The 10399-nt window shown below is 31.6% G+C and overlaps 2 protein-coding genes across 2 annotated transcripts in view; both read left to right on the top strand.

The window, feature by feature from the left end:
* The window catches only part of LOC110028063, a 4137-nt gene extending 3824 nt beyond the window's left edge, over positions 1-313 (top strand). Inside the window, exon 4 of the mRNA XM_020729764.1 lies at positions 54-313. Coding sequence (XP_020585423.1) covers positions 54-313 — 260 coding nt within the window. The remainder of the gene's footprint in view (positions 1-53) is intronic.
* A 6213-nt stretch (positions 314-6526) lies between these two features.
* Positions 6527-9738, top strand: LOC110028084. Its single transcript, XM_020729804.1, has 4 exons — positions 6527-6623; positions 7445-7543; positions 8513-8727; positions 9269-9738. Exons 2-4 carry the CDS (start codon positions 7454-7456, stop codon positions 9555-9557), a joined length of 594 nt encoding a protein of 197 aa, XP_020585463.1. The 5' UTR covers positions 6527-6623; positions 7445-7453; the 3' UTR covers positions 9558-9738.
* Positions 9739-10399: the final 661 nt, after the last annotated feature.

Consider the following 10399-nt stretch of genomic DNA (forward strand, 5'->3'; position numbering starts at 1 on the left):
TGAACCTTCTGAAATAGGAACCATTAATGATTCTCCATGTGAGCTTAATGCAGATCTTAACACTGTTTTATCAGATGTTAACATGAATGAGAAAGGTGAGCTTTTTTGTGATGATATGAGACCAAAGAGAGAGAATATTCACTCTTATGTGGACGCCGCATGCAGTGAGATACATACGAGTAATTCAATTGATTGGGGGGTGTCGCGGGAGAACCAAATGGTTTGTCAAGAGAACTCCACAGATCATGATTTTGATGATGAAGGTTTCGTCAGAGAAAGGGCAGTCGATCTTTTGAGTGCCGGCTTATTTTGAAGAGTTTGTGTTCATATTGCAGGATTGATGAAGTTAATAATTGGAATTGAATAAAGTATTTAATTCCTCAAAATGTTTTCGACACTGGAAAATTTCGGTGTTCTTTTACAAGGTCAGATGTTTTTTTTTATCTGCAAAACCAAGTTTTTTATCTCAGCTTAGATCCAAATTAGACCTTCAAGTTAGTCACAGGATGCATTTCTTTGGATTTCGTTGGCAGGTTTTATATCAATTAGAATCTTATGCAAACGTAATATAAATCTATTGATTGAGATTGTTGTTTAACTTTTGAAGCATTTACATACACAGCACAAAATTCTTTTATATTTACATATCTGACTTCTAAGCTTTCATATTTAAATGCATAGTATTGAAATCTTTAATGTCACATCAAAAATAGCGTTGTTATCACCTTTCGAAAGTGCAATATTCTTTTTCATGCATAGGTATTGTAGTACCAAAGTTCTATGTTCGCAAATGTGAAAGTTTGTTAATTAGGGTTTTTGTTGAACTTTTGAGACATTTACATACATAGCACACAATTCTTATGTACATACATATCTCACATAAAAGCTTTCATCTTTACATACATAGTACTCAAATCTTTAATATCACATAAAAAATAGCTTTATTACCACTTTTTAAAAGCGAAATATACCTTTTCATGTATAGATTTTGTGGTAACAAAACGCTATGTTTGTGAATATGAAAATTAAGGCGTTACATATGTAAATACATAAAAATTGTGTGCTACATACATAAACATTCTTTTCTTAATGCACACAATCACTCTGCAAGGGAAATTATTTTGCTGTTATTGTGCTTCCGTTAAAATGTTGCGAAAGGCTTCCTCTTTCCCCAGAATCTCTTTTTGGCGCATTTGTATGCATGCCATTCAATTCCTATGTATTAACATATCTAACATCGAAATTGTTTTTTTTTCAATTTTTCCCCCCCCCCCCCCCAAATCTTTCATTTCACATCAAACATACCATTTTTTTAGCATTTGAAAAGAGGAGTATAGCTTTTCATGCTTGAATAAGTTGGCATATATGTTAAAACTGAAGTTTTGCTGTTAGATATGTAAATACAATTGAAGCCCAAAATACTTGAACAGGAGGATACAGGCAGAGATAAGATACGAAACTAATTTTATTACATTCAGTTACATCTTGTTTCTTTTACATAAAGTGTTTATATAGACATCATAAGGGTACAAAGGTAATTTAATCATATAACCTTACTCTTCTACCTTTTTTGTTTTTTTTTTTTTTTTTTTTTTGAAAATGGTGGTATTTGAAAAGACCGCTTCCCATATGTGTTATGCATCACAGTAGAGATCCAGCCCGAATCAGAAGGGTCTTACTACTGACAACGCAACTGCCTACCAACTCGTCATTCAATGATGCACAACTTTACTCTTCTACTTAAAAGGACAAGAAGAGCCAAAAACTAAACAACAATGCATCGACAGAAGGTGATTAATCATTATTATCTTGAGCTTTTACACATTTACCCCACAATTATTTATGTATTTAAATATCTAACACTTTATTTTTTTCATATTTACATTTTTTTCATATTTACATGCATAAAACTCAAGAACTTTGACATAACCCTCTTCAATTTAGAAGTGAAATGCATGTTTCCATATAATGGGTTTATGACACCCAAGTGCTATAACTATAAATATTAGTAAACCTGAAATAGTGCATATGTAAATACATAAGAATTGTGTGGTTGCATGTAAAATTTCCGTATCTTCTTACCTAGATGGCCAAACCCTTCTTTAAAGTTTGCATGCAAGATTTTAATTTTCTCTATATTTAGGAAGATTTACATACATGCCCCATAAATTCTATTTATTTACATACCCAACATCTAAACTTAGATATTTGTATTAGTACTACTTTTCTTATGGCTGAAAGATGTATATTTCACTTTTTTAAAAGTGGGCGATAATGATATTTTGGATGTGATATAAGTGTAAATATCAAAATTTAGGTGTTGGATATGTAACTACTTGTTGAGAAATTAGGGCGAAGAAAAATAAGAATCGATACAAATCCAAAATAACACAAAGAGATTTACAAGGTTCGGCAAAGATACTTACATCCTCAGGAGCAGAGCGGCGACTTCTTTTCAATGTTCAGAAAATAGTACATAATACAAAATTCAGAATCTCGGAGTGTCAGAGACTCACATAGGGTTACAAATAGGACATATATATAACCCTATAGTACAATATGTAATTACTTAAATTACTCTTGTACTAAATCAACCCCAACTTACATAATGAAACTCCCGATTGGACAGATCCTTCTGCTCCACTCCGCTCGTGGGCTCCGCTCCGCTCCAGCATCTGTCACATTTATGGTATATGAGCCATACCTAAAACTACATATGAATTGTGTGGTATGATTGTGAAAGTATTCTACAATATTCATTGCATGATTATGAAATATCAATTTCTTATTTTATATATGGTTAAAAATATCATAATTATTATCGCAATACTTCATTAAATAATGATTCAATAATTTATATAGGACACCTGAGACTTCTTCAATCTGTAACTCTCAGACTAATTTCCAAGAGGGGCATTTACATACATACCCAACCATTTATATGTATTTACATATTTATCACCCAAAATTTGATATTTACACTTATGGCACCTTCGTGTCATGAACTTAAGAATGAAAATGTGTACTTAGTTTTTAAAAAGGTGATATTTGTGATAATTTTGATGTGACGTTAAAGATTTGAGCGCAATGCATGTAAATATGAATGTTTAGGTGTTAAATATGTAAGTAAATGAGAAATTATTGTATTATGATACCTTATGCAAATTTGCATCAGATGTCCAATAACAGGGGGCTACGTAGCAATTTGGGCCCACTGACATACACGGTTCGGGTCAGGGTTGCCACATGACACCCTGTCATTGGACACCTGATGCATCAGATGTCCTGATAAAATAATTTTTCGTAAGTAAATAAGAATTGTATGGTAGTATGTATCTGCATGCCCCTTTCTAAAAATAAAAGATAAAAGATGGAAGGGTGATTTTACATTCATACACCTTATTACCTTTGTATTTACATATTTAACACCTAAATTTCAGTTTGTATATATATGCATGAATATGCGTATTTAGCTTTTTAAAAAAATTAAAATAGTATCCTTTATTGGATGTGAAAGGTTAGGGTGGTATAAATGTAAAAAGTAAAATTTAGGTTTTAGATAAATGTCCCAAAATAAATGTCTATTAAACTGGATTTCTTTGTGCTATGAGATGCTTGGGCCCTAAAACTAAGTATTAAATATTATTTGCAGCACGTAATTTCCTATGTATTTACATATCTAGCACCTAAATTTCAATTTCTTACATACATTCCATTCCACATTACCTATGTTTGAAAGGCTATGTTTCAATTTTTAGATTTTAAAATGGTGGTATTTTTGTTTTTATGTGATTGATTTCGGTGGTATAAACGCAAAATGTAAAATTTAGGCATCATATAAGTCTATCCCCTTCATGGTCCCACCAGTGGCCATGAATTAAAAATTAAGGGCTAGACGTAAAGTGAAGGATGTACTTCACGAAAATATTTGCGTAAGTAGGACGTACGTCTGAAAGTTACTTAGAAGGTATATGGAGGTTATATTCGCGTTATATTCCCCTATAATCTTCCTGTAACCTACAAATAAGTTCTGTGTTTCTATAATTTCATAGGTACAAGTAAGTTACAAGGAGGTTATAGGGGGTATAACCCAGATATAACCCTCTGTACCCTCTGAATAACCTCAAACGTATGCAGCACTGCGTACGACTTACGTACGCAAATATTTTCCCTTCAACTAAACCAACAATAATTATAAGTAAGTTATATTTGCGTAATTAAGACGTACGTAGAGCTACGTACGTCTGGAGGTTACTCAGAGGGTATATGGAGGTTATATTCGCGTTATACCCTCCTGTAACCTCCTTGTAACCTACAAATAAGTTTCGCGTTTCTGTAGTTCCATAGGTACAAGTAAGTTACAAGGATGTTTCAAGGGGTTATAACCCGGATATAACCCTTTGTACCCTCTGAATAACCTCAGGCGTACGCAGCGCTGCGTACGTCTTACGTACGCAAATACTTTCCTTCAACTAAACCAACAATAATTATAAGATGACATCTTTAACCGATGAGTTTAACGTAGTTTTAGGATTGTTCCCCTTTCTATTTTTTTTTATTTTTTTACTGCCAATGTTTGATAGGTATTCGAGCGATCAACGATCGATATTCGAGCTAAATTTACAGCCCTACCAAGGAGTAAATTTTTATCTTATAAGCTTAAAAATAGTTTGTCAATCATCAAATTAAAACTGACATCAATTTTGATATACTATAATTGTTGTAAGATACATTGACGTGTAAAATACTCTGACATGTAAAAATTGATATTTACTTTCATTATATGCAAAAGTTTAGGTGTTAGATGTGTAAATAAATAAAAATAGTGTAGTATTTATATAAATGCCCCTAAATTAAATTAATAAATATTGGCGCCGGGGGGAAGCCATGACTTTCTATTTCAATATATATAATTTAATAATAGAGAGAACAATTAATTAATTATTTGCATTAATAATATCTGACCCAATTTTTCATCTAGGGGTGTAGGGTGTAGTTTTCATCTAGGGGTGTAGGCGAACCGAACACGAACGAACAGAGCTTGTGTTCGTGTTCGGTTTAGGGTTGAAATTTAGTTTGTTTGAAATAAGCTCGTGTTTGAAATTGTCACGAGATTTTCGCGAACGACGAGCCAATTTTACATATCTAAGATTAATATATATAAATAATATATTATATTAACTATATAATTTATATTATATAAATATATAATATCTATATCAGTATATTACTGATATAATATATTATTATTATTAATTTATTATATATTATAATTTATAAAATCTAATTTTTTTAAATATCATAATTTTTTTATATATTTTAAATCATTTTATGTTTCGAACAATAACGATTCGAACACGAACGAATGCATCATTGTTCATGTTTGGTTCATTTAACTAATCGAACGTTTGGTTCATTTAACTAACCGAACGAAAAATATTTGATCATGTTCGTCTCGTTTACTTCGAACGAATCAAACACAAATTCATTGACGAACCGAACGCGAACTGTTCGCGAACAACATGCTTTTTTGACAGCCCTATTTTCATCTCAAAATAATTTTAAATACTAAAAATTCTTTTTATATATATACTTTCAATCAAATTTTTAAAATTCGGCTCATTCAAATATTATTTAGTTTTTAAATTTTTTTATTTTCATTAGATGATCATAAATAAGATATTTAAATCTAAAAAAAAGAAAAAATTATCACGTCTTAATTTTTTTTTTTGTTCAAATTATTATTTGTTGAATCAATAATGATGATATTAATATATGATTATTATATTATTTATATTATATTGAAATAATTTAAGTATTTATTATTAAATTAAAATCAGACAGGACATCGAATTACGAGAAGTAAAGATTCAAGATCCAATGATTATTATATTATTTAGATTATAATTTATGTCATCTGGTTCAACCAACCTTCAGCTGAACCCAAATTGAACCATTGGATCTTGAACATTTACTTCTTTCGGTTCAACGTCAGGCCCAATTTTCACAAGCTTGAAAAAATTACTTCAATATCAAATAGTTCGTGATCATTTATAACGGGTCATTTTAGTCCAGAACTTACTCTTTAAGTCGTGGTTGAAACAGTCCAAACTGAAGATTATTAGATCTCAATTTTAAAATAAGTAGTGACTATTTTGACACGTATATAAACTTTAGGACTAAAACGACTCCATGTAAACAGTCAAGTACTATCTTGACCCTGCTAGTACGTATATCTGACTAAAATAAATCTATTTAAATAGTCAAGGACTATCTTGACATTTTACTCATAATTATATATTATTACATATTTTTTTTGTTGTGATTCAAGCATTAAATATAATACATAATTTGGTATGTTCGTAAATTTCCTAAATATATAGATATAAAATGCAAATAATGGAAAACCGAGTCAATGCCGTTGATAGTGTGAATATTCTTCCGTGCCGTATCGATAGCAATCTCTTTCCCCTATCAATTTACAATATTTTTCCAATCTTTCGGAGAATTTGCAAATGCACCCTCCCTTATTTTGCTCCTGTGCGCATTGATCGTCTATAAAGAGGGCAATATCCAGGGGAGAGATTTCTCATCGGTGCATTCATTGGTGGCTTCGGCGACAGGTGAGTAAAGAAACCCTAATCTCCGAATCTTCCAATTTTGGCGATGGTTTCAGGTTTTCTGTTTGATCGGCATTGTTCGATCGAATTGGTAATGGCCGCTGGTTTCTGAAGAGGTTTTTGGGATTGATGGGGATGGAATAAGGAGTTTTCTGTACGTATTTGTTATCGGGGAATCAAATTGTGCGATTTCGGATTTAGTGGGGTGGAGAGAAGCCTTTTTTGACGGTAAAGGTTTCATCATCTTCTTTGTGGAAGATTTTCTTATTTGCTTACCTTTCCATGATTCTTCTTTATGCTTTCGAGTTCCCAGCCGTTGATCTTGAGGGAAGTGGAGGGGATTTATGTGACTCTCGGAGTTTTTTTTTTAGGGTGATTCATGATGGTGGATTTGATGTATGAATCGAGATTTATTGGATTGGTATTATTGGTGATTTCCATTCAATCCTGTTCTCTTGGTTACATTTCAGAATTTGAACAAGTTTTAGGTTAAATATTTGCAAATAGAATTTTGATTTCTTATTCTCAGCGCTGCTAATTGTTAATTAGAATTTGTCAAATCAATCATTCATAGGATTTCCCCTTTTTACGGATCTTAAATTCTGAAATGAATACTCAAATAATTTATCATGATTTAAGAAGATTTAATTATTATAATACCATATTTTCTTTTTGTGGTCTTAATATTCTCAAGATCTGCTAAATCTCTATTTACAGAATTTTATTAAAATCCTAATTGCAGCCAAATAAATCCTGAAAATTCTATCCTTCTGTTCGCTCATGTTCATGACTCTTTTTATTATTATTATTTTTCTTATTTTCAGTCTGAAACAATGGCGAATCAGACTACAAATATTGCTCTTGGGACTGCAGTTTTTGGTATTTTGGCCTTCATTTTTGGTGTAATTGCTGAAAATAAAAAGGTTAGTGCTGATTTTGACTTTGTATGTTCGGTTGAATTGCCTATGGAACCACTGATTTATTTTCTTGAATCTCTACATTTTTCTTTTAATGAATGAAGTATATATATCCTCTTAAATCTCTAGTAAATTCAGAGTTTTTTTTCTTGTTATAGTTGTCTGTGGATTATTATGTAGCAGGTTCCTCTTTTCTTGCATGTCACATAATTCTTATGTATTTACATACATAACTCTTAAACTTTGATATTTGCCTTTATAGCAACCAAAATCTCCAACATGACATAAAAAATACCATAAATTTTACTTTTTCTATAATGAAATGCATCTTTTCATGTTGTGCTTTGATATGATCATGATACTAGAATGTTATTTAAGTAAATAGCAAGGTTTAGATGTTACATATGTAAATTCATAGGATTTGTGTGGTTGTATGTAAATGACCCTAAAAAATTAACTTCCTAATGTTTCTAATGTAAGAAATGCTTCTCCACATAAATTTTTAGAAAACAACTGAGGCATAACAATTAATCCTATCGATAAATTTATAACATTCGCAATAATATGATTGTTATATAAAAGAGCATATAAATCAGGATGCATTCGTGCAATTTAATTAAACAAATATCTGTCTCTACTCATGCAATTAGTTTAAAAGAAATAAAATGTTACCGTAGTTTAAAAGTAAGAGTACTCACCTCAAATTCGTGAAATTTGATTCTCGACGTTCACCATTAAAATTCTATCACCTACCATTTGATACCCGAAATAGAGAGCGTTTATTTTAAAGAACTATATAAGCTCATGATTTAGTTATGCTTAATTAATTACATAAGTATAATCAACTAATATTAACTAATCTATTAATCTTACTAAAATACATGATTAGTCCATAAATTCTCTTTACTCTATATATCTTTATTTAAATTATAACTTAATGGTAAATTTTTAATGTTCTTCCAATCATCACAACAGCCGGAAATTGGAACTCCAATTATGATGAAAGGCTATGTGCTGTGCAAATTTCCTAATGATCCAACAGTTGCATTAGGAGCCTTATCTATTGTGGCACTTGCAATATCTGCTGCCATTGGGCTCCTTTCTGTGTTCTTCCCTTACAAAGGAAAGTCCGTTCCGAAAAGCACTCTTTTCCACGGCATGACGATGCGCGTATTCTTCGTCGTTGCTGTGTAAGTTCTCTTCTCAAACTAACAACTGATATGTGTTGCTTTTGGAAGATTTACATGCATATCACTCAATTCTTATGTATTTATATATCTAACACCTAAGCATCAAGTTGTATAGACCACTTTGTATATGCATGAAAAAGTTGCATTCATAAAATATTTATGAATGTAAATATGAATGATTAGGGATTAGACATGCAAGTATTTATGTAAATGCCCAAAAGAATGTTTTTTGCTTTATAACTACTTTTACAAAATAGTTACAACCACCATATAGGCCATAATTACTCAAATCTATATCTTTGATTCTAATTTGAATTTTAGTTTATCCTCCTAATACATTATTAAGGTGATACGCACGCCGTAACAATGAAATACATATTTTCATGCATAGATAAAATGTTACATACATATATGAGTATGTAAAAATTAAAATTTATATTTTAGATATATAAATATTCAAGATTTGAGTGACATGCATCTATATCTTCTTTTGACTTATAGCTTATCATCCTAATACATTATTACCGTGATACGTCGCCAGCGTGGTCTCAATTTTCGCAGAGGCGATGTTGTTGTGGGCGACCATAACCGAAGGTCTTCACCGCGCCCTCAACAAACACGATGACATGGACTATACATGTCCGACTGCCAAGACCGGACTCTTCGGCGGCGCCGCCTTCCTGGCCCTCGACGCCTCTCTCTTCTGGCTCGTCTCCCAGATGCTAACGATGAACGCTCGATCCGATTACTTGGAAGAAGATGATCCAAAAGGATCTTATGGAGAGGTTCTCACTGCTGACTATGAAGCTAATTCTGCAGGTCGTCCATGATTCTGAAATCATAAATATAGTAATATTAAAACTGCTTCAGGATGCAATTAATTCTGTTGTTGTGGATATATTTGAACTCTCTTTTTTTTTCAAATTTCGTTGTGGGTGAAAGTCTTAAAACGTTTATGTTTCTGTTTTTTAAAGAATATTACGATATGAAATTTCTTAAAAGTTTGTAGCAGGTAGCGCTGTCAAAATGGCTCGTTGTTCGCGAACAGCTCGTGTTCGACTCGTTAAGAAGCTCGTCGTTAATTTCGTTCGATAAGTTAACGAGCCGAAACACGAATTAAGATGTGTTCGTTCTTGTTCGGCTCCAAATACTACTCATTAAAAAAATCTAATTGACTGCAAGGGTACAAAGATTTATAATTAATTAAAATATTAATTAAGAAAATATAATAAAAATTATTAAATTAGATTCAAATGATGTTTTGATATAAATAATAATTTTTAAATCTTACTCAAAACTCTTATTGTCTTATGGCTACATAATTAGGATTGTTAAAGGGACTCTATTCGTGAACAGCTCGTGTTCGGCTCGTTAAGCAAATGAGTCGAACACGAACACACTTTTTGAGCTCGAAATATAAACGAGCCGAACACGAGCTGAGCATGGCTCGTTTACACCCCTAGTAGCAGGTGGAATATTAAGTTGTTCGTAATTGATTTGTTTGTTTTTTGGAAAATTTACATCCATACCACACCATTCTTTTGTATTTACATGGCTAACACCCGAAATTGATATTTATATTTATAATATTTGGAGCAGAAAATTTTTGTTTGTTTGATTTTTAAAGTATATTGAAGTTTAGGAGAATTTACGTGCATTTCATGATTCCACG

The sequence above is a fragment of the Phalaenopsis equestris genome, unplaced genomic scaffold (genome assembly GCF_001263595.1).
Source record: "Phalaenopsis equestris unplaced genomic scaffold, ASM126359v1 Scaffold000488, whole genome shotgun sequence".
Taxonomy (NCBI): domain Eukaryota; kingdom Viridiplantae; phylum Streptophyta; class Magnoliopsida; order Asparagales; family Orchidaceae; genus Phalaenopsis; species Phalaenopsis equestris.